Genomic DNA, 25879 nt, shown 5'->3' with positions numbered 1-25879 from the left:
ACCTAGGGGTCTACACACAAGCAGAAGATGGTGCATTACATCGAGCAAAGAAGAGCACCACATCTTTCAGCAAGTCTTTTCCTTTAAAGATGATCACCTACAGCTTCAAGCGCTGCTTCCAAGGCAAGCAAAGCCAGTGTCAACTTTAAAAACGAAATGTGCCACTTTCCTTTTGATTATTTTGCATCTCAGAGAAAACCTATTTGGATCTTAAAATGTGTGTGTAAAGATGTTCCACAAGCCTGTAAAGGTACTAGCTTTTATCTGCCTTCCCCCCACACAGTAATCTTGCTGAATTACTAGACCATGACTGTGCAATTTATTTGAGGAAAATAGAATTTGCTTTTATGTTTAACAAGAAAAACTCGTAACATAATATGCATCTGATGCAAATTAAAGGGAAACTTTGAACAGGTTGACTGCATTACTATCAAGTAAATGGCACATAAAAATTCATTACATATTCCTGTATTTCTATGTAGATTGGCATGCTGCTTTGCAGTCCTGAAAAACTCAATCTGTCATCTGAGGAGGCTTGTATGCACAAAAAATACAGATTTATGGTTTATGGTTTAAACCTAGCAAACACAAAAAAGATGGGCACTGAAACAAGGATTTGCCCAGAAACATTTCCCTATCATTGGTTAGTTAGCTCTTCTTATTATGGCACATGTCGAACTCCTGAAAGGAAACGGTGTGACAGAAGCAAGCTAAATCCCTTCTCCAACTGCATGGAAAACCTTTGGAAATAACATTTAATTTTCCATGTTCAGTGGTGTAGTCTACATTTGTCTCAGATTTCTACAGATTTTAACATTTTAAGTTATTGATTACATTAGGACTTACCAACCCAAAGCTAAAAAAAAACCTAAGGACTCATAAAGACAAAGTCATAAAGACCAGATTTTATAGAACTGCCTTCTATTCATGGTTTGAATTAACAATAAATCCCAAACCAGCATAAGTGGAAACTACGCGGAAGGAGCTTTTTCATAAAGAATTCAAAGGGTAAATGAGTACTTAGCTGGATTACTTTTTAGTGCACTTCATTATCACTTTTTAATCTCCTTTTAAAATATATGTATTTTTAGAATTAAACAATAGAAATTACAGCATTTCATCTTATTCAAAATACTGCTTTTATTTTTCTTCAGAAATACAAATTTATAAAAATACTATACAAAGCTAAAACAGTCAAATAAATAGCAAGACATTTTACAGTTCAGCGCAGTGCTGCAAATATTTCATTCCAGCCAAGCCGAAAAGCCGGTAACAAGTGGAAACAATGTTTTGCACTGAGAGATGCAGAGAGAAGGCTGTTTTAGCTAAAATCACAGCAAAACACTTTGGGATCAACGGAATACATACAGTATATACACCATTAAAAACAGGCTACAAGCTTCAATAAACATATTTGTGTAAATAACCAAATCGGTATTGATCACTTCTATTATAAAGCATTATTCCTGATATACAAGGATTTAATTTCACTTTAACTGCCTTGAAATGAAGTTATTTCTGTACAACCTCATGGTGTACAAAGTATTTCAACTAAATCTTAATGAGAAGATACTGTAAATACCAAATAACTTCCAAGAATAAAACTATTTGGATAATTTATTCATATGCAGTGGGATATTCATATGATACCGGGCTTTTCTCAAGCACTACGGTAGAATGCATTTGGGCAGGAAGCTCCCTATGGCTTCTACATTGTGTTAATGAACTTGAACCCATACTGCTTTTAAGTCTAATAATAATAAGTAATAATATAAACCCTCTGGACAGATACCTTCCAAGTGCATTAACGGACAAAACAGGGTTAATAACATTAGCAGAGGTTAATAACTGTAAAAATAAGAGAAAATTAAGCTATACTAAGCCCCTCAGAGGAGCTCACATAATATCCCACTAAGCTTTTCAGTTCTGCAGATATCAATTAGTAATCAGCTTCTTAAAACCTGTTTAAATCTCCTTAAACTGGTCATTGAAGGAATGGAAATCAGACTGATGTTAACCTTTCAATCCTCTCCCAGATACCGTTTGCTTTGGTGATATTCTCTTATGCTGGGGTAAACTGAAATGGGTGTGTAAAAGCCTGATTTATATTGAACAAATAAAAATGACATTGTGCATGAATTGCTTTATGCATCGCAGTCGCATTTCCGTGACATCAACACATTAATTCAGTTGTAGCATCAGATGGTCAAAACTTTTCTAGGTATATTTGCAAATCGCAGGAAAATGTGAGAACCCAAGTGAAACACAATCGATACGCTATAATGTCTGTGGAGGCCAACAGAATGCCATTTAATTTTCTCAAGGAATAAAAAGCAATTCAGGCTATTGTGATCGCATCACAGAGCCTGTCAACAAGACAATGAGCATGCTATGAAATACAGCATCTTCTCCTCATTTTACAAAGAGTTAGTCAACATAATACACTTTGACGCATTCTCTTTCTGTTTAAGGGTTCCACAGATTTATTACAAAACGGAGGCAACCAAAGCCATTTTTAATTGATAGGCCAAACACTGTGTTCCCTCATACGGAACAGAACATTTAAAGTAAGCATTTGCTAAATTGAAGATGGCAGTTTTATAAACTCTTATCGCTACTTAATAGGATTGGTTTTCCAACATGAGTTTCTGAAATCTCATTTAAATGAAATGATTTCAATAGTGAAACCTCTGTGGATCATTTGATTAAATCAAATATTTAGTTTGGTTACATCGTGAAAATTAAACTCTTGTATTTATGAATTTTCCACAGTATACACCCTGTGAGGATTGAAAAAAATTAAATTCCAGCAATTTCAAACTAAATGAAATGCCAATCAGAGGAAACGATGCACATGGTGCTTACAAGTGTGGATTTTCCTTAAATATTCCATTTTAAATATTTTTAATGCACCTGGGTTGACAATTAACAAATCCAAATATCATGATTCAGCTCACATTTTAAAATAACAACAGATGTTTGATCATCCATTGTGATAACTGGATAACGTTAGTTTAGGTGTGCTCACGTGGTACTGATATTCCGTCACAAAGGGGTTTTCTAAGTAAAACAGTATATACTGTATGCATAGCATTATCATCTTATTTACTAGTGCAGATCACAATTTCGAAGGGTTCAAAAGTCAACATGTTAGATGCCAATACTGTTACATCAATGGATGACTGATCTGAACATCTCAATTGACCTCAATCGATTTTAGAACATGAAAATCAATTCAAACTTGCACTTCATGATTCTGCTAGGCTGGTAATTACTTATGCTCAGTCAGCTCATACAATATGACAAACTGTTGTTTGTCAGTTACAGTTATAAAGGCACCAGTCCAACTTCATATGCTTCGTGCTGTGCACGTGGAAATATGAAAATCACTGAAAAAACTGGATTGACCTTAATGACATTTATCAGTGTCAGGTTGGACTTCTTTGAATTGGACCGACCTCGCTCTTCAAAAGCCTGACAAAGAAATCCTCTGGATCTACCAGACTCTCATGCCCTGAGAACCAAATGAAATGAATGACAGAGCAGAAGTTTTTTCCTGTTTGACTGTAATGCATTTCTCCAAATACGGAGAATGAAACGCTGCCACTCGAAGGAAGAGTCTGTTTCGACGGGGAGACAATTCCAGATTTAGACTGTTAAGGATGCCCTAGATTGCCATTAGAGAAAAAAGATCTGAAGAATCGAAGCAGATAGTTCTGAATAAACCAAGGTGATCTTTCAGACCATTTTTTAAAGCCTAACAACAGAGAGCCGAAGCTCCTGCAGAAGATTAAGATGTGCTCTGCACACAGAAGTGTTTCAACCTCAACATCAATACCAATGGGCTCCAAGTGCAGACAAGAATGTGGCCCTGTCTTCCCACTATTAAGGTGTTGCGTCCAACGAAAGGAGACACGTTCCGGGTGTGTATGAAGCAGGCATTTCCTTTATTACGTATGTATACAGGAGCCAAAGCCGATGAAGCACTGACTCAACTCACTGATACAAAAGGACGCTTTTTATACAAAATCACGAACAGCAAACCCACCCAGAACAGTTCCAGTACAATTCTATGCCATATATGGTGTAGAGCCAAGGCTGCTAGCCTTGGTACGTGATAAACTAAGAACTGTAAGAACATTTTTGGGTCCCTTCAATCATTATTTAAGCAGACATTACGTACTTCTAGATTTTATTAACCATGCCTTAAGCAGATATCAGGCACTCTCAGTTCTGGTTAGGCTGCCAGAGGCTTGAGAAATAAATCACACAAATTTACTAGCTCTGTATACCCAATGTGAATCTACAGTATGTTTGTGTTTTGAGTAGCTTGTAATTATTAAACTAGTAACATTTGACCGCTGGCATGGTGGCGCACTGGTTATGATTACTGCTTGCAGCGGAAAGGCCCTGGACTCAGTTTCGGTCCTGGGGTACTATATGGGTGGAGTTTGCATGTTCTCCCCGCGTTTCCATGGGTTTCCACCAGGTGCTCCGGTTCCCACCCACAATCCCAAGACAAGATGACAGGTTAAATGTGTGAGTGTGTCTGTGTGCCCTGTGATGGACTGGCGTTCCTTTCCGGGTGTGTCCTGCCTTGCACCCGTGGCTTGCTGGGATAGACGCTGGCTCCCCCACGACCCCGTATTTCATAAATAAAGGGGTTAGAAACAGATGTTCAATTCTGTGATCTCGGACCATCCTGGACCATAAAACCACCACAGGGCACGACCAGTTTATCAACGAGTCACTTAATTTCTGAATTCTGTGGTTTTGTGTTGTGGGGCAAAAAGCACATGGTTGTCAGTTCCGATAGAACTGAATACTATCAGTATGTCTACTGCATTGTGAGAGTGTATCGCACTGCAGTGATTTCCAGGTGGCCTTGTCAAGCCGATATTGCTACCACTATGTCTGTCCCAGCCCTTCTGTCTCCGACTGTGTCTGGGAGACACTATCTTATGCCGATGAGATCCTAATCTTTTTCAGCCTCTAATTACTGACGGAAATGACTTCTCCCTGTTTGTTCTAAATGTGTTTGACGACAAGGTTAATCCTGAAGGGTATTCAGCAAAGAAAAGAACTGAGTCTAATTACATCTAAACACATACCGAGAAACTTTTCCATTAGGTTGCCTGCCATTTGAAAAACAAAACGGTATAAAACTCTGTTCAGTGTCTATTATGAGCATAAATTGTATCTCAAAAACTGACAATCGGCACCATTCTATACTGAAACGAGACTTCTATCTTGTCAAACTGTGTGCTTTCAGAACAATAGTGAAGCACGGCTCAGTAAGAATTTACTAGAGGTTTCTTGAACAAAGAGACTGGAAGATGCAAAAGTCTAAGCTGCTGGAAAAAACAGAATTAATTTCAAGGAGAAAAAGAATCTGAAAACAAGCCCAAGAAAGACTTTAGCACGCAGAGCTTGCAGTATAGTCACGCTTTTTAAGTTTCTTTTACAGCTGGCTAAGAGCAAGTCAAAATGTAGCTCTAGGTGGATTCTTCTTCCTTCAGGCTTCTGCTGCAATGTTTCACCGACTCAGCTGAATTTTCCCTTGTATTGGCAATTCCACATTATTAACCTGGACATGTCCAACCAAGGTTTTCAATTGCCAGATGTGACAGCAAGAATGTGTAATCAATAAGAATAGTGTGGGGATCTGATTGGCTTCAGATTCGGTTTCTTCCTCTGCTCCACTGCATTCTGAGCAGGCAATGGTGTGGAGAGGATGCAGAAGACATCAGCTATGCTCCACTAAACCCATTCAGAGAGGAAGAACATTAATCACAGTTCATTTTCGCAAGTAACTGTAATCTAGTATCCGCTTCACAAAACAGCAATTTTTAAAGATTAGTTTACATGGAAGACTGCATTTCAAGGATTCACTGGTAGGGGGCACACAATTATTCTCAATAATAAGTGGTGAAAAGAAACAGAAAGAAATATCCAACATCTCTTTCATTTTTTTTTCTTTTAATTAAAATTGTGTTTTTAGTTAGTGGATAAAGCATTTGAGCATGTCTAATTGCATTGTGCCTTAGACAAACTGTCTTGATTAAACGTTTTTACAATTAATTCATAAAACAGCAAATTTACAGCTTGCAAATGTTAAAAGTCTGACATGGAAAAAAAAACGTATTGTGATGACCTGAAATAGGATCATATAGGATCAGTCATGTCAGATGAAAAATCACATATGATTTTGAAAAACAGGAAAAAGTTTTACAGAATATGCAAACAACGTTCCCTATGTTTCCAGAACTGAACTGATTAAAATTGAACTTTTCTTTACGACATTTCATAAAGAAATATAATAAAATATTTCATGCTGCTCTTCACAGAGTTAAAAGAAGCTGAGTGGAAAAAAATGTATTAACCCAGTAGACTATAATTTAGAATGCAATCATTAATGCAATTAAATTTGGATACCTTCTGAATGGAAAAAATTGATTATTAATTCCAAGACATTAGATGAAAATCTGATTTGTAAAAACCGTACTTTTAAATAATGTGTGATAAAAGTTTTTAAGTTATATTTAAATACATTATATTTAACATGCTGGTCCACACACATATTGGAAACATGGACAAGAAAAAGGTGGCACTCAATTAATCTAATGTCACCAATCTAAGACTAAACTATGATCAAAGTTTGCCAATACATATGACACTTATCTTCCAAAATCTTAACATAACAGCCATCTCGTAGTTTTTAATGCCCTGACAGAACACACTACCTAGCTATAGCAAGAAAGGTTAGGAAAATAGGTAAATATATTCATAAATGGATGACAACGGGTATGACTTCCATCTCTGTCCATTCCAGTTCAGGAGTTTTCAGCTGCCACATGCTTAAATTTAGTTTAGGGCTAACACCTACCAGTTCTCACTGGAATGGGGAGGAAAGTTTTCTACACTACCCTGTCATTAAGGGAATAATAAAGCAATATAAAATAACTGACATTTTACATAGGCAGAACGGAAAAACTAATCTTTTGCTTCAAACAAATTCACTTTTTTACATGTATTTACTCACAAATGAGACAAGACCGATGACTTTCTTGCAGGAAATTATGTTATCTACCATAGAACTGGAATCAATTCTTTTGGCCTATGACAATATTCTTCCGCCAGCAAGTGTAGAAACATGAGACCAGAAATAACCCTACAAATTACAGTGCTGCCTCGGACGCCGGCTGTGCAGATCAAAGAATAAATGAGGAGAACACCGCAGTTTGTAGCCAATGACACAAGATGGTCTGTACCGTAGATCGACATAGAAATGCTGCAAAGCCATGCACAAAGAGTCTGCTGACATTATTCAGAAATCAAGGGTGATTGTAATCAAATGTATCCTTCTGTTAGCACTAGCTGAAGCACCAAGAATTTTGCAGAAAAAAAAAACTGTTGATATGCAGAGAAATACATTTGACCAGGTACAAGGCTCTAAATCCAAGCAGAAGAAGTAGCTGCACTGTGTTTGCCTCCCTTTCTCGGGAAGAAAGATGACAGTGAAAGAAAGACACACGGCAAAAAATACACACAGTATGCTTCTTTATTGTGAAACAACAACGGCACCTATAAGTACGTCATGCTAAACCAAACCGTCATACTGAGACCTCACATCCCACAGTTGTCAATCGGACCATCAATGAATAGATTTATTGGCAAATAACGCTGGTAACAGAAGTAACTGACAATGAGTGGCTTGAAGTAGTTACCCACTTGCAATGACTCGTGCAAACAATACCAGTCTCAGCTGTGACAGTGGATCTGGAAATGCAACAATATTAGACAACCACATTTTTAATGTCTTTAAATCTGGAATAAAGCTATCAGACAAGATGAGACCTTGAATTTACAGCGATTCTTCCACTGCTTGTGTATATGCAGGCTCTGGTTTCATAATTTAAAATTCCAATACAACACAAGTATACAATAAAGCAAACCATCATCTACCTGGATACATAAAAAATCTAGAAATCCTGATTTAAAATATTTCCCTAAAAAGTGCAAAATAAGCTCTCAATTCACCCTTGTCAGTCAGTTTTTTTATAGTTTTTATTGAAAAGTGTTGCTCAATAAGAATTAACGTGTATAAAAAGGGGTTTACTTTCACCTTCTTGAATATCAAATGCTAAAAGCATTTCTGTACTGCAGTATCCTTCAAGTGATAATGAAAAGTAAAAAATTGATTTTTTTCCCCCACTGTGCAAACAAAAGGAAAGCCTTTCCTCAGCTTCAAGGTATGTTTTTATTATGCTTTTATTCTCCCCGTCTCCTCCTTCAGATAAGACTAATCTTTGTTCAAATACAATGGTGATGAACTGTGTGGTTCTGCAAATCTCCCTGTGTTACTTGCTTAGAGAACCACTGACAGCTCTGAGATTACTGTGCAGGAACCTTTTCTCATTTAACAACCGCAGTGCAGATGCATGCCGATATACTGGAGCAGAATGTTAATCACTGTTACGCTCGGGAAACAATTGCCATCTACTGTTTGTCAGTTATTGCCACAAAGAAACAGCGCAGTCCTGAATCACCTTAACTATCACATCCCTTACAAGTACATCCGCAGAACATGAGATCCAATCTTTACTGACACTCTAAGGATTGGACACGGGTCACTTATTAACACTAAATTATGTTACAACAATTGAATGAGAGATATAACGCTGTCAAGGGAAAGACAAAAAGCATCATGGAAATTAAGGCATGCTCAGAATTCAGTGGCATGTTCTAAAATAAGATAAACCTGACAAAACACAGCGTATAAGAAACATAGCCTTGCATAACCAAAACTCAACCTTTCAAGAAAGGAATGTAGACATCACAGGCCCTCCTTGTCTAAGAAATGTAATTTACAAAGAGCATGTGAAAAAAATCACAGTGCTTCTATATGGAAATATTCCCTCCTGCAGCAAAGTAGTTTACTGTGAACTTACAATACAGTAGGTACTGTAATTAAGCACAGGTAGAAGGAATAATACAATAGTACAGAATTCTGAAGGAAGGTATAAATTGCACAAGCGTCTGTTCATTGCTGATTTTGTGTCTGACCAACACATCTTATTTATGATTTAACAAAGAAATCAAGAAGACAAAAAATACAGTACGTAAGAGGAATTTAAGAATACATCTTAGCCAATAAGACAGCTAATTGCAGCTTATAGCTTCTTTGTCTTAAGCGTGAAGCAGGAGGCAGAAATGGTTTGTTAATTTAGTAAAAAAAATATTTTATTAGTCTGAATATATTGATGATTGGAAGCACTTGGCAGTTTAAAAAAACGTAAAGAAATATCCATTCAAAGTAAGTTAAATGTATTTTCAAAGATGGGAGATAAACTGCAGTGGAACACTTTAGATGACGCATTCAGTTTTATTTTTAATGAAATTGAACTTTTTTAAATGCTTCCTATTCATAAAAAAGCAAGAGAACCATGTTGCATATTTTAAGCATTTGAAAAGACATTTAGCATAAAGGTGTCAGTAAACTGCCAAGTTTACTGGAACTTTTGTATCTGAAAACTTTGGGTAATAAAGCTTACAATAAAAGAATGAAAACCCATGCATGATATTCGCTGTTACAATTAAAAACTGTTGTCAAACTGTAAAGTGTGAATAGATACTGTCATTTGTGTCACTGCTCATTCTAATTCTTAGCAGTATCTTACATTCATTTCTACACCGAGCTGTGGAAAGCACACATTCATCACTGAAGTAGTTGCTGATGTCTAACAGTTTCACATTCAGGCATGAAATAATAAAAAATAAGGCACCTTTTGAATTGGGCCATATCCTAAATCTTCTCTGACAGTTCAAAGTTTTAGTCCTACACCCATAATTCAAACTCAACTCCAACATCTACTCAACAGCTTCTTTCAGGTGACAAAGATCTCTTCATCTCTATCTGCAGATGGAACTCCACCATCTGACTGTGAACAGTTTTATGTTTTTCAAGAACATTTTACTTGCAGAAATAATATTAAAGAAAACAGAAGAAATATGTTACAAATAACTACTGTATCTGAAAAAGTACTGGAAAATCACAGCAACGTAAAGGCAGAAACAGGATTCTCTGCATTATTAAAATAACTGGAAAAACAGGGAGAGGGAATACTTAAAATGTCTGTAATAAAAAAAAGCTTTCTATCTAACCACATACTGTAAATTATAACAGCATATATCAATAACCTATTGTTTTGTTGAGGTTACTGGACCACTGATGTTTTCATAATTTTTCATGAAACCTGCATTAATGTAACAGGCTGAAGTTCAGGGATCCTTCAAAATGTGCAGAACAAAAAGCACAAGCGCTTATTTTAAAGGTCTGCTAGACTGCTCTTCGTCCAGATAAAGGTCAAGGAAGCACAGCTGATAGTCTTTGAAAAAAGAAACGCTGTATGTGAAACGATAACACAAGCATAAAATAGACAACCTTTTTAAATAGCCTGGTTCAATCATGATCACTAAATTGCTGATTTGAAGCTATGCGTCATGTGAGTTTTAATATTATCATCTGATTTACCAGTAGACAAGGGGTGTCAGAGACATCATGGCAAAAACATTCTGAGTGGCCTGAGAGATGAGTGGTGCCCACCTTATTCCTACAGCTGCTCTCAAACATGGAAAAAACGGTGAGCAACAGAAGAAGCTATTATCAGCTTTCCGTCCTAAAGAGAACAATTTCCTTGAACAACTCCCACCATTAACACTTTGTAACACACACACACACATACAGTACTTCTTCTACACTCTCAGGGAAAAACAGACTGCATAGACTTCACTCTTTTATTTCAACAAGGTGTAAACCTACCATTCTTAGCTCGCAGGTTTCCAAACTGCAAGGCTAGCAGATTACAACACAAAACTATACGTTCATGAACACAGGCCGTCCCTAACGCCGCAATGCCCCAGACAGTTCCTCTGGGTGTGCGTGTACCTGCTGTCCCGCGGTCAAGAGGATGCCTATGGGAGATGTGGCTGAGATGGCAGGATGATACTGTACCTGACTGGCCCTGGAGGTGGTCATGGGATCAGATGGAGAGGACTTGGTGGTAGTTGGGGAGGATGGCAATGTCTGGGAACAAAGCAGTTCAGGAGCAAAATCACCAACCTTTACAAACCAGGTTCTGAACAGATTTCACACAACCAAAAAGTCATCATTCAAACAGACAGCTGATGTAAACTTTTAAGTCATGCCTAATATAAACAAGTACAAAATCTGGAGTTCAAAGAAGGATCACTTAGAAGATCACTTAAGACAATTTTGTTAAAGAAAATCTCATTTCAAGTGTAAAATAACTCTTCTGTTAGACCAATGAAGTGTTAAATATTTAAGACGATATCATGACCACATTCATCAAAGGCAAATGCACTGACAATTCCCTGTAAATTAATATAGCACGCTGCTTCTAGGCAGCTAAAAGATGGAGTTGAGAACAATCTGCTTTTTTTTAAGATAACCCGCATCCCAGATGTGTGGAGAATAGCGATGCAATGCATGTCTGGCAGTTAGTCAGTTAGATTACTTTGCAGTTGATTATGATGCATTTCACACAAAAATGAAGTTCACCCTTTGCTTCCAAATGTAATAATGTCAGACAGCATTGTAGAGAATATAAAATAAATCAAAACACGAAGACCTTACTACTGTACGTTTTGTACTACACATCCTTCAAACTTTCTATTTTCTGTAAAACTGTTTTTACAATCAGATGTGTAACAGACACCCCCCCAAAAAGAAAAGTTTCCAAAACGGAATTCATCAGTAGGGAACAGAGTAAAATGATGCAGAGAACAAACATGACAGATGAGGACAATAATCTCCACAGAAAGCAGCAGAGGAACCCCAGATGTGAAGAGGGTGCTGAGGGAAGGCCTGTCAGCATGAGTGAACAATCTGTGGAAAAGTTTTTTGATGCCTCTATGATCCAACAGGAGAAGCAGAAAACAATTTATCCTCAGAAACATAACCATGTCAGTTCAGTTCATCTTCCTCATCTACAGTATAACCGTTATCTTTGCGTGGATAACTATTCAATTAAAGTGGGAAAGATCAAATCAAATGATATATTATAGTAAGTACAGGGCCTGGAAAGCTGGACTTTCCAAAATCCCTATGTAAACAGCTCTGTTCACATGCTCTTGACCGATATTATTGCGAATGAAAATACAGAAATCATGAAAAAAGAACTACTTTCCTTTAACAATATTGGCAACATGAGAATTTGAAAAAGGCAAAAACATTTTTAAAGCTAAGTATAACTCAACACTCAAATTGAATAAACCTATAACTATAAACCTATACTGAGGCTTAAAAATTGGATTGGAAGCAAAGGGCTTGAATCATATGACAGAGAACAACCTCTAAAAACAGCTGTGTTTTTTTTCACCTTTAAAAATGATTAAAACGACTCGACACACTCATATTGAAATGAATGGCTTAACAACAGGTTAGCACACATTCATGAAAGCTTTCCAAGTAACTCACCAGCTGGACGTACTGAGTAGTCAAAATGCATGAGAAAGGTATTTAATATTTCGCATGCTTTAACAAAAGTGCATTAATTATCATAAAATTAATAATAATTAGTTACACAATCATAAATCAACATGCGCTTTTCATTGGAATTCTTAACTGACGGGTAAAAAAAACTCTTTCTTTTAGAAATGTGGTCAAAATATCATTAGTAGAATATTGGGTAATGAAGCTACCATTCACACAGATTGCCTTTCTCTACATCTTACATTTGATTTCTCATTATTGGAGGTCATTCTATTTGCATGCTGTTGTATGCCTGCAGACATAACATTATAGATCAAAAAACAAAAGTTCTACCGCTCTAGTTTTTCCTCAATGGTAGATGCAGGCTCTAGTTTTTAATGTCCTCTACAAATGAATAAAGCCTCCTATTTACTGCTCCTGGAAAACTGACCCATGCAAGTAGTTTGTTTTGTTAGCTGAGACAATTTTGATGAAAGCATTCACTATCAGACACAATCAGTATCAGTATTTGCACGGACGTTTGTTTTTCTCAAAAGTAAAAAAACAACAACTTCTCATTGCGATATCCCCCACTCCGAACAGCCCTTTAATCTGCTGTAGTAGGGGAGTCAGTCAGCTGCCCCTGGGAGAGGGAGATCGGGGTGAGCTCTCACCTGTTTGATGCGGTCTGGGTTAACTGTGGTCTGGGGCTGCAGGATGCTGACAGGCTCCGTCTTCGCAACATTCTGAGGCATTTCTCGAATCTTCTCAGCTATGAAGCCGTGAACAGCGTTCAATGCTTCTACAGTTCCCTGGATCAGACATACCCGTTCTGTTGTACCTGCAGAGCCCACAAAAATCACGTACAGTAAGTACCTTCAAGGGAAAAGGAAGACAGTAAGGCAATATCAAAAGAAGCTGTTATAACCTTCAAGATATTAACTCTTTATTACGTGGTTTCTGGTAAAACATTTTTTTAAATTAAATGTTTAGGTTAAATATAGGACTTGCAAGTTTTCTCCCACCTCATTAAAAGGGCACTGCTTAAGTCTCAATTTTACAGAATAACAATGTACAGCTGAAAAACATCTAAAGCCTATTTAGTTTTTCAGTCTTGTGTACTGTTTTATTAATGTTGTTGTGGTTGTACTCTCTTTAAATCATGCATGACATGTGCTGCGGTTTCATGACTTTAAAAGGGTTCCGTTACATGACAAAGCCCCAGGGAGTCTTTACAATGCTGTATTAATTGTCCACTAAATGATGAGAAGTGATATGGATTGATTAGTGTAGCTAATGCAAGTGTATTTCCCCAGGTCAGAAGACAGACATTTAAACAAAGCAGGGATCGAGTTTCAGCACAGCACTTGCAGTCTGGCTGGCCTGGAGAGCAGCATGAAGCTGATGCCAAAACAACAGCACAGATGCAATACTTGGCTTCTCTAGAGTAAATTGTTACATTAGGAAAAAATGCAACATTTTTATATGGACAAAGCAGGTTACACTAAATTTCCACATGAAACTATATTCCATAAGAACAGTTTTTTTGTGATGTGACCCTTTATTTGGGATACTGCAGCAGTACATTTAAACATGAAATTTCTTCTTATTTGCTTATCAACAACAGGTTTTAAGTTAAATAAATATCATGTAAGTACCTTTCACTGCACAAGTATATACTGTACAGTATATTTTTTTAACTTAAAAAAAGGCCTGTAACTTGGTGAAACTGACTCATCATCCACAGTTTCATACCAAAAAAATCAAAAGAATTCTGCAATATACTGTACATCGCATAGACCAATAGATTCTTCACTGCATACCGTATATAGTATAGTTTGTGTTCCAAAGCTAATGCAAGGTTGTAGAGCCCAAGAATGACAGAAAATGCTCATGTTTATATAAATGACTCTTTACTCTTAAATTAGTCTTATCCTACAGTGTTAAGTTCAAGTTGTACAGTATATCCACCATACTGTAAATCTGTAAACAAAACGAGACTTAAGCAATGTTCTAAGAGTGTGACTACTTAGAGGACACCTTGAGAAAGTGGTCAGTGCTTTTACTGTTTGGCTGAAGGCCTGATAACTGCTATAAATTTCACAGCATTAATTTACTGGAAACGGCGGTATTATAAAACGTGGTGTGCATCCTCGGCATAATGGTCTTAAAACAAATGTAGAGAGAATTTGAGCATTTTTTTTTCTAGAGAAAACCAACTCCAAAATGCAGGGATACAATAATCATCCAGATTATGACATAACATTGCAAAGCAAATCTCAAATTGTTCACAGATAAATTGTTGCAAATGTCAGCTATCAAGAGATGGCCAAACAGATGTCACGCTCAATGATAATAAATGGAAAAGCTTTTCAGCAAGTCCACATCATCCAAGTAGAAATTATTCTAATCTTCAGGCTCTAAAAGACTTTGACGGGATCAAAATTAAGGGCAAGCACAAACAGCATTCAGATGTTTTGAGTGCCACCCTTAATAAATCTTTTTATCTGCTGTCTTACCAAGTTTCATCATGGATCTTACAATTCTCCCCCCAGCCTTAATTGCAGAAAGACTTCGTGCAAGAAACACCAGAGTATGGCAAGCATACAGGACTCCGGTTATATGGCCAATTTCTATAACAGCTTCTAGAGAGCTCCACATCCCTGATAGTTTTACTTATTTCTTGGGCTTTTAAACTCCATGTTTCTCATCTGAGCTGTTTGGTTGTTTTTTATTTTTATTTGCTTGATACAAAGCATAAAAACTAAGCAAATGAACATAGCTTATCTTGTTTTACACTTTAGCAGAAACTGAAAGGAGTACACTTGTGAACATCATACTTACGAAAATAACTTATACACAGAAGGATCAAACACGCAAAAAAAATACAAAGCCTGCTGAATTAAATGTTAAAATTGCCCAAGGACACAACTGGAGACTCATGCCCAGTGTTTTAGAAAATATGGAAAATAAAGGAAAACAAAAATGTCAACCAAAACAAATTCCATTACACAGGAAAACGACAATGATAGTGAGAAAGCAATGCTTCTGATCACCCTAGAGAACAGGCATCGAAATTAAAAATGAAGCTACTGGAGCAACACATCCATATTCCTCCAAAGATACACTATATTATCTGTTTGTGTTGCATAATAATGAGTTTAAACTTTTATTTATAATGGGTCTTCCACATCAGTGCATCTGGATTGCTTCAAACCACATGTGAATTGACCCGGCACCTTTATAACCCAGGCATACACTGCAAGACAGAAAAAACACCACCAGAGAAATACAAGAGCAATGAGTCACACCAGGCTATGACTGTATTCCCCCGCACTGGACAGCCTTTTTTCCTTTACGTTTTTGTTCCCAGTAGTACGTTGCAAAGTACTGTAGATCCTCTTTTACTCGTAGAAATAAAAGATAATGGCTGACAGCAGAAAGCATTAAAGTACTTGACACACCGAGGCCAAGCTTAGCAATAATAACCAAGATGGACCATAGAATATGAATAAGATCTACATTATTATACTTCATCATTATTCAACAGCCTAAGCAGTGCACATGTTCAAATTCCTCCCTAAGAGCTACTGTACGTATCACAGATTTTCATTATGTGCAGTGAAACAAAATATAAAAATATTTATTTCACTTTTGGTTAAGTGTTGCTGGAAGCTTTCACCAACTGCTGCGATTTCAGAGCAGATGTTCGATAAAGATAGTGTTTGTAACGGAACAAACACACACACGTTAGTCATCCGAGATTTACTGAGCTGTACTCCACAGTTCTCCCTGACAGGGCCAGCACCTGTGAGGGCTTTCCTGGGATGAACCCAATCCTAGAGATATTCAAGCATCTTTCAAGGAAACTTTTAGTTTGGCAAATCTTGACTCCTGTGCGCTATTGTGACGCTCCTCAGCTTGTTCAGTTTCCTGCTGTTTCTGTGGCAAAGCAAGTGCTGCTGATCCACCACTTGAGGAAACACAGATAACTGGCACTTTGTTCTGCAAAGAACAGCCCTAGTTCACATAGCAGGAGACTATGTATGAATTGTGAATTATTTTAAATTTCAGAACCTTTTCGAAACCAGTTAATACAAATGATTGCTTTATTTAAAACAAAATTATAAGATAATAAAACATTTACTAGAATCAAAGGTTTCTAAAGACAAAACGCTGTGTTCTCTTCTTGGCAGTACATTCTAGAACCTGATACTGAGAAAGACAAAGGGCTCATTAAGTAGCTGTTAGTGTTTCACATAACAGACATGAGCTTGTCAAATGAAAGAACTGTATCTTAAATAAGCCTCTGGTACAGGTTTTATGAATTCAGTGCTTGGATGTGTAGCAGAACTACAGTAATTGCCAAACTTCCCAAAATAACCCACGGTATGAGATAGCACCAGGTTAAAAATATGGCTCTACTTACCTACAGTATGGCTATGAATCCGGTACTTGTCTCACATTGGACTGCATTACAGTAAACTCTTGGATTAAAACGGATTTTGGATTAAACGGACACAATCTGCTAAAAGGGAATTTTGTTTGCAAAATAGGAAATACTGGACTTTTCTATAAGGCATGAATATCACTGGTGCCCTACAGGGGTAGGGCAACTGGTATTGGGGCACTTGAATTGCTTATGTTGGAAGTTGTTTGTGGTTTGTATGCTTTAGCCAATTTTCTATGACACTTGAAATAAAAAGCTTGTATATTTATGGTACAAAATGCACAGGTACAATTTTTATTTACTGTGCTGGTTCTTAAAAAAGATATATCATATCATAAAATAGTGTGTTTTCTCATCTGAAAAAACATCATTTGTGATTTAACAGAATTTCAGCATTAAGGACACCACTTTCCACCATTAGTCCATTAAACCGAGGTTTTAAGATTTTGTTTTTCACCGAGTGAGAAATCAGTCCTAAGCTGAAAAGGGGGTACCCTCCAGTAGGAACCTGTAATAGTAGCTCAAATATGCATTTACTATTCATGAATTAAGTAAAGCATACTAAATAATAATAAAATCATCTCCTTGGCTATTAGTTGATCTTGATTGTGACATTTATTGCTACAACAAAAAGAAAAATCTAGTTTCAAAGTCTCAAAGTGGTTGTGTACTTCAAAGGAGTGAAACAGATTTTTTCTTACTCCATACAGGAAACATTTCTTACCTTTCTTGAGGTATTCGCAGGACTTTGACAGGTTCCTCTCATCTGGCAACGATTAAATACTACTTTCTGATCTCTGTACATCTTATCACAGATGTTCTCTCTTATTTCATATCCTTTTTGTCTTAAGATATGGATATTATCCAAAACCATAAAGAACACATCTGAAATATAGTGTCTGTTGTATTTTATTCTTGTTTCCAGTAGAAAAAAGCTCAAGGAACAGGCAGGTAACTTAAACCTAGTGCTGCATTTCAAAACCTCCAAAAAAATGAATCTGTCATGGAAATTCTTGCGTAATGTTAACATTTTAAAAGATGTGATTAAAAATAAAAATCCTGGAACTTTAATAAGCAGCTGAGAATATGGTTCAAACAAATCTCATTCTGCGCAGCCCATTCCGTAGGACATGTCCTGTCACGTTTTATTGTTTAGCAAAAAAAAATGTTTGGTGAAAATGCCTTGGAATGTAAGTGGAATGGGTACGAGTGTGAGACACTAAGTGATATCTACTGTAATCGTTCTTACATGGTCAGATACACTTTTTGCAAAACCACTGTACAGTATATACTGTATATAGGAGCATTCTCACTATGGGCCGTTGAACAGAGTAGCTCCGTTTGTATCCTAATTGTAATTGTTTTAACTTTAGCCATTGGTCCCGAGCTATCCTACTCTATTTGGATCGCTTCCCCAACTATTACAGTATAAAGCTGGGCGCAATAAAAGTGTCCAAATATCAACACAGTTCTCTCAACCCACAGACCGCATCCCAAGCATGATTTTAAAAACCTCTATGCGTGAAGATCAGTGGCAATGCGACTGGATTAATGCAACGTTTTGGCACAAAGACCATACCAGCTGCACACAATAAAATTCGCAATCAACACCTGCTCAATCAATTGATTCAATGTTTCTTTTTTACTGGCCTTTATACTGAGCGAAGGTTCCTATAAAGAACCATTTGAAATTATTTTCCTGCCTGACTAATCGGGGTCATCAACGTTAGCTAATGAAGTTCTGATGCTGGTGTGTCACTGCCAAGGACATTTAGTTCAGTAAGCTAGTTCTTCTTAGCCCCACTTGGTTACCAATGTCCAGCTGTTTCCTCTCCACAGTAAATGACAAAATTCTTGAAAATGCTTTACAAAGGCTGTTAAGGGATACGATATCTAATCTTCTTTATATGTGATGCAATAAACACAACCCATCTTAATGATAATATAATATTAAATGTTCTTGCTCACCATTTTACATAAGCTCAAAGATGTTTTAATATTTAAATCACCATCAGTGCACATTGCTGTTCAGAAATTCATGATCTACTTTTCTTTAAGTTCACTTACAAAGCAAGAAAAAAGTTATGTCAATAAAACTGTGAAAGAAAAAAGTTTGAAAAATCTCTTTTAATAAAAAGCCAGAAAGCCAAGGATTTGACCCATTTTAGGACACTAGGAATACTGAGGTTTGACATATAACCTACTTTCAATTAAGACTCTAGGGACAAAGAGTATCCAAGTAATCTGCTCTGTAACATCTACAAAAGGAATAGGGTAGTAAGGAGATACATGGTGAAAAATAAAATCTAATTTACTATGCCCAGGACTGAATTATTCATTTAAAAAAACTAAAAACTGCAGGCAGTTTTGAAGGCTTCCCAGCCAGTCCTTACCCATCTACTTTAAAAGTGCTCCTAAACTGTAAGTAAAACTAAGGGGAAAGTAGAATATTAAACGCTTGGACTTAATTAGCCAGGTAGTTCTTTTCGCTGGACCACTTTGTGGTACAGAATGTGTTTCATCAAGAAAACACACTGGCAGATAAACGGCGCTGGTTTACACAGAAACACAGCCCTGCTGTACTCTAATAACACTGTCAGTTGAATGATATATACAAATGATGAAGTTAGTCAAACACTCCTGTAACAGAAGCACTTTCTATAAGAGGCTGTATTTTGCCAAGCAGTTGAAGACCTGCCGGCTGGTAATATTATCACAGTGACTTGTGAGGTGCCAGTCAGAAACAGCTTGTTGATGAAATCTGCCAAGTTTCAGCTCTATCAGGGCTGCGGTTCTCAAGAGAGAGGCGTTTGAGCTGGGAGAATGAAAATGGCGGTCAGATGGCCATCTTGGTTTATCCCTTCTCACAATCACAATCCACAATTTTTCCCACCCACAATTAATCAATTTGCTACAGATGTGCATACCCATAAAGCCAGGAGTTAATTGGCCGAAGAGTTTTTGAGCAGGGGCAGTGCGTGCATAAGGAAGGTTACCCGTCTGGCTCATTTTGTAGTTAGGAGCTAACCGATAGAAGGATCTCATCCAGACGTTCTTTGAAAGAAGCCAGGGTATTGGCTTCAAAAACAAGGCTAGGTAAGTGTGTTTCATGACGAGAGCCACATTTCCCAAAAAAGGGTTTATAACCCCATTGTGGATGTAAAAAGTTAACATAGATGTTTTCCAGGTTTTCATTCCTGAGGTAGCGATGCACATTTTAGCACAGTGGTATGCAGGAGTATTATGAAAGTGTTTTCTGACACATGGGGTATACCCCCATACTGGATGATACAGCATCCCAGTTTTCTTCACAAATGTAATGTCTTATCTGGGCAGTATGCAGCTGCTCTGCAACCCAATCTCCGAATAGGATCATAAAATTTGAAAAGTGGGAAGAATAGACATATCCTTGAGTATAGGGCTCTTCTCCTCAAAAGAGCAAAAATAGAAGGGATGCTGACTATGTTCCTCTACACATCCCAATAAAATTCTGACAATCACAGAATGTACAACGAGTACCATGAAAACCTGAAACAGTATTATCTACTGTAAAGACATATGTTTTTTATCTTCAAGCATGTATCACTGGGCAAGTTCATGAATCTGTAGACAGACCATTTAAGGTGAGATGACAGGAACTATATGCAGTTATTTCGTCTGTGATGGGAGTGCACAGAGCAGCCTGCTTTACTGACCTTTACACGGGCCTGAAGCCCATCATCAGACAGCACCAGAAAGGGGCCCTTAATTGCCTTTTCAGGAATGTAAACACAAATAGAAGGTGAGGACAGACCCAGACCCTGGCTCCTGTCTTTCAAAAAAATTATTTATCCGGCTTTGAAAATTAATTGCAATACACCTTTGAAGATGAAGATGCATCTAATTTGTAGCTAATACACCGAATGTCTTCTGCTACACTATACGGTATAGTCTAGTTCCATACATTTTAGTCATTATTGTTTTCTACATCAGAACTTGGGCAACTACATTTTTTATAATAAAAAAGGCAACTGTCCAGTTTTGTTACTAGTAACTTACAAAGTGGTTACACAGCTAGACTGGTACTGACAAGAAGGTCATGGCCTCATTCCTGTGGAAAAATATCCAAGCAGCTTTAAAAACACATTGGCAGTTGGACGGATGTCTGAAAAGAAAGGAAACTTTCTGTGTGTATAGTAAGCAATGAGTAACTAGGATACCAAATTAAGTAAAATGTTTTTTTTTCCCCCCATACAGAATGGTTCCTCACACCAGATGCGTCTCAGTCCTCTCAGAGCTTGAAGACATATGATATGCGCTGACCTGAAAAAACTCTTGCTTTGTAGCACTGAAAACAAAAAACAAAAAGAACAGACTTGAGAAATTAAAAGGAACTGACATCCACCCTTTCAAAAGAGAGATCTTCTGCTGATCAAACAGACATACAAACTGCTGTGCTTCTGTAAAAATCGAGGCAGTGTTTCCCTTCTGCTGGATATGGTAATACCTACTGATCTTGCACTGCCACTCTTTCATAACTCCTAACTTTTCATAGGTCATTCTTTGCTGTAAAGACTTTCATATCATCCATAGCCTTACCATATATCCAGTTTAGTCATTTTGTTTCTGTCTTTATTTTACTTTGGCTTTGAATTTCAGGACTACAGCAAGCTTAAACTAACAGATGTACTCCTTTCATCCTTTCAACTCATACAATAAAGACTCGGTAAACTTCACAACAAATGGTCACGAAGAACACCACAAACGGCATCCACCAATCTCCCACCCCTTCAGTGAAAGAAATGACAATAAACAGATTTAGATTTTCTACACTGTGTCCTTACAAACCAAACTGCATTTTTAAACAGCCTGCAATGCAGAGGCATGTAATTTATAGCTCTCGAACGCATGGCCAGCTCTGGTACTCTGGCCGCCTTACTTCCAGCAAGTGCTTAAAAGATTACCGTTTGCTCTGGGAGTCGGGATAAACCTCGACAATCACTGACAATCGGCAGCAATTTAAAAATGAAACGCTTTCGTTCGAAGGGCCAATAAGAACGCTTCTAATAGCTGGAGTCGACTCTGCACTGAGAAAAGAGAAACATCCTCACTCGCCCGAGGGGCACCAAGAGGTGCAAAGCCCTGCAGTTCGGCCAGAAAGATTACTTCAGCCTCCACTCCTCCCGTCCTGCCATCTGTTATCTTTGGGCCTCCCGTCCAGCGACAGCAAGTGTGAGGCTCTCCCCCTTCTGCTGGAACAATGAGAAGCCACAGAGGCTGCAAGAGGCTGGGTTGGGAGGCACGGGCCTCGTAAACAGCTGCGCCACATCAATGGCATGCAGAAACTAAACAAAAGAAGCTTTAAACTGTATTAAAGAAGACTGCATCATTTTTCTATCTACACTTGTGTCAGCTCCCAAGCTTTCTTTCTCCACACACGCCAACACAGCACAAAGGTCGACCTAAAAAGGAGGCAACAACCTGAAATTTACTGTATCTTTCTGGCAACAGCCTCATCACGAACGTGACTGGTCAAAGCAGCTATAATTAACACAGGGAGGCAGCAAAATAACCTTCAATGGCTTGAAAGCAAATATCTTCTTCTTCTTTTTCTTTTGTCTGCCAGGAATTTCTTGTTTCAACCTTTTCACTTGTAACATTTTGTATCAAACCTATTCGCTCCCCCCAAAAACTGAGTTGGCCCAATTTAGACCTTCTACTCTGAAACAACATAAACTGCTCTTGTAGTCGTAATTGCAGGGAATAAATAACTGAGCTGCAAAAGAAGGGAACATGATGCTTTATATATTAACTGAAGTACAGTAAATTGTTAGAGAATGACATCTGAGGTGCAAAAGCCTTTGTATTACATCTTTCATAAACCAGTTTTATGTGTTACTGAGAAAAGTATATATCTTTTGGGGCCTCATACAGTACCACATTGCACCTCAACAGTTTAAAAGTGCAAAGCACAAAATTCCAATGGCCAAAGTAATTTTATAACTCACATTCAAAGTAAAGGCCTGATAATCAACCTTACCTGTTATCTGTTAAAGATACAGAAAAAATTAGTATGTTTCAGATGAATTTGATTCTCATTTTGTCAACATATTTTGATAAAAATTCTACTAAAATATTATACTATAGCACTATTAAAAACTCTTACCACAGTAGTGGCTGGCTGTTTTTGAACACAAAATACCACTCTCCTCACCCCACCCCACCCCGGCTCCCTTGCATAGCTGTGTGAAATCGAATTGTTGCACAGCCCACATTATATGAAAAGCGACACTGTTACGTTGGATAAAGGGTGGATCTTTCCTTTGCAAGTAGAGAGACAAAAAACGCCCAGGAAATTTTAGCAAAAGAAAAAAACAACGGAAATATTTTTTTTGGGGGGGCTCATTGGCTCAGCAACAGAAAAAGACAAAGAAAGCAAGATGTGCAGTATCTGGACAGGAACTGGAGGGAATGAAGTACAAAATGCTCCTGACGCCTCTCCGTTTATTATTAATATGTTTGTTACTTATTCGACATAAAAAATCATTACGTATAATTCACTGGATGTTTTATTCTAAAAGCCACTATGATCACCAGAGATGAAAGAGCTGCAGCAGCCCTGAAAGAGCTGGATCTCTTGCCTACCACTGCAGCCTGATATCTGTATCGCTTAATGAGATCACAGCAGAATCCACTGGGAGCTGGCATTTGCTGGTCATCTGCGGCCCAGCAGCTGAAGTGACTTGCCTTTCTTTCAAATAAAGTAATTTATTTACCTGTCACCGTTGAGAAGGAGCTGGCTCTAGCCTTGCAGCAGATAAACTCAACATTCGGCAACGCACAGCTTTGTCCGGAGCATACAGTGTGTGTACCACCTCATACATTTATGCGCAGGGGCAGAATAAGAGGTGGTAGTGAGGGGGTGTACTGTAGCTATGGAAAGTATTCAGCCCCCTTGGACCTTTTCACCTTTTAGTGTGTAACAGTATGGAATCATTGTGTATTTAACTGGTACTTTGTACCACTGACAGACAAAAAACACACTATGTCAAAGTGAAAACAAAATTCAACCGATCCTCCTCAATTAAATCTACATTTGCCATTTTGTTCTACAGCTTCTTGAGTTACTGCAGGAGAGGGGAAAGGCATGTATTTCATCAAGGACAAGACTACGGTAAATACCACGGCAGCGGATGGTGGAAACACACAAAGTCTTACATATTAAATGATTAGAGAACATCAGTTAAATCTTTCCAACAACCGATTAGATTTTTCTCATTTCAGACTGATCCAGATCCGCAGAAGGGCATCGGCTGTGCTTCACGTTTGCCAGAATTTGCGCGCTGAATTTTAATCAGCTCTAGCCAGACGGTTCAGACTTGATTACATGTTTAAAAATATATTTCAGAAGCCGCACTTAATCAAGGAGTCTGCTCGTGTTGGTCGTCAAATCGTTACCTGTGGTTAAATTAATTTCAAATGTGGCAGTGCAACAATTAAAAAGAGGAGAGAGTAAGGGGGGGGCAGGGTGTGTGACAACGCAGTTCATAATTACACGCACGACTGCAACAGAGGAAGGAGAACGTGGTGCTGACCACACACTATCTATTAAAAGACTGAAACTGCAGCGGGCGGAAAACATATCTAACTCGTCCGTTTGTCACCTTGTCTTACCCCCTGCTAGCGGTCCGGTATTTTCTCACGGTACACGCCGCTGGCTGCACACAACCCCCTTTAAACACCGAAATCTATAATTTCCACACGATTAAAACCATTAATGACAAAAGTGATTGAATCCTACGGCGCCTGTGAGTGGAGCTCCGAGAGAAACGTTCCCATGGAAACAGCCTGCACTTATTCTAAAAAAAAAAAACATGATAAAATGTCAATGCCTTTAAATGGCGCAGCGTGGAAATGTTGCTGGCTCAATGAAAAGAAGGGAAGAAAAAAAAAAACAACCAAAATAGTATTAATCACGGAAAAGCCAGCCATCTGAACTGTATCATGAAAATCCATTTAGAAGAACAGAATTCTGTGTCAATCTCCTGCATTGTGACATCTGGGCCTTCCCAAAGGACAGCTGCCATTCAGAGCCGATTCTGCTCATAACCTCGGATACTGTAATGGCCACGGAGCAAGCAGCTGAACTGAAGAGGTTTCTGACACCCACCAAATATTTACTGATCCGGGTGAAGACATTAGTAACCCCGCCGAGAGGCCGGCCAGGCGGCAGGGCAGACAGTGCCGGGCCTGCTGTGGCCTCTCCAGCTCTCATCACAACAGACAGGTGTGGGGGATTACCCGAGAGGCCCAGCCATGATTAATGAGACCTCCCTATTTCATGAATCCTGAGTCACTTGGACCCATTTTACACTAGTCAAACAGGAATGCAGTCTGCGGATGTCAGTTGACATTTATCAGCAAAGCACTGGGAACGTCTGACAACAATTCAGTCGAGCCCAGCAGACATTTACTCCCTGTTTCTCTGGTCCCTCGGTCAGAGCTTGGTTTCAAAATCAGATTAGCAACACAAACTTTGAAGCAAAGCTTAGTTCTCATGCTCACAGCTTGATCCCTCCTGCTGTTAAATACTAACAGAATACTAGCAGTTTTGAAATAAATGTATTCTGAGGTAAAACACTGTCTATTCCTTGTAGAAACAATACATCTCAGATTATCACCTTAGATCTTACTATTGAGCACGTTTTTAAATTTGAGATGTTAAATATTTATCTATCCATCTCAGAGTCGTGGAAAAGAACTGCCTGCACGACAAGCTTCCCGTGAAAAGGATAAGCATAATATTATTACTGAAGGGTGATCTCCAGCTATTGGCTGTTAATTTTAGGATTCAGGAAACGTTATCTGATACTGCTACAGTATTTCCCTGGACTACTACTCTCCTTTTCAGCTATGAAATCCACTCAACACCTACAGCACTTATTTAAAACAATTAT

The 25879-nt window shown here is 38.0% G+C and overlaps 1 protein-coding gene across 4 annotated transcripts in view; it reads right to left on the bottom strand.

Annotated features, from left to right (window-relative positions):
• LOC148653111 (RNA-binding protein Nova-1) overlaps positions 1–25879 on the bottom strand; it is a 68852-nt gene that overhangs the window by 3610 nt on the left and 39363 nt on the right. For 3 of the 4 annotated variants that reach the window (XM_088647682.1, XM_088647685.1, XM_088647684.1), the window contains exons 3-4: positions 13168–13334; positions 11015–11086 (exon numbers count right to left, since the gene is read on the bottom strand). In XM_088647682.1, coding sequence (XP_088503808.1) covers positions 11015–11086; positions 13168–13334 — 239 coding nt within the window. The remainder of the gene's footprint in view (positions 1–11014; positions 11087–13167; positions 13335–25879) is intronic. The other variant, XM_088647683.1, reaches the window with a different exon arrangement.

The sequence above is a fragment of the Lepisosteus platostomus genome, chromosome 10 (assembly GCF_059453375.1).
Source record: "Lepisosteus platostomus isolate fLepPlt1 chromosome 10, fLepPlt1.hap1, whole genome shotgun sequence".
In the NCBI taxonomy this organism is placed as follows: Eukaryota; Metazoa; Chordata; class Actinopteri; order Semionotiformes; family Lepisosteidae; genus Lepisosteus; species Lepisosteus platostomus.
The sequence above is the reverse complement of the archived record's forward strand: the minus strand, read 5'-3'. Positions and strand labels throughout refer to the sequence as shown.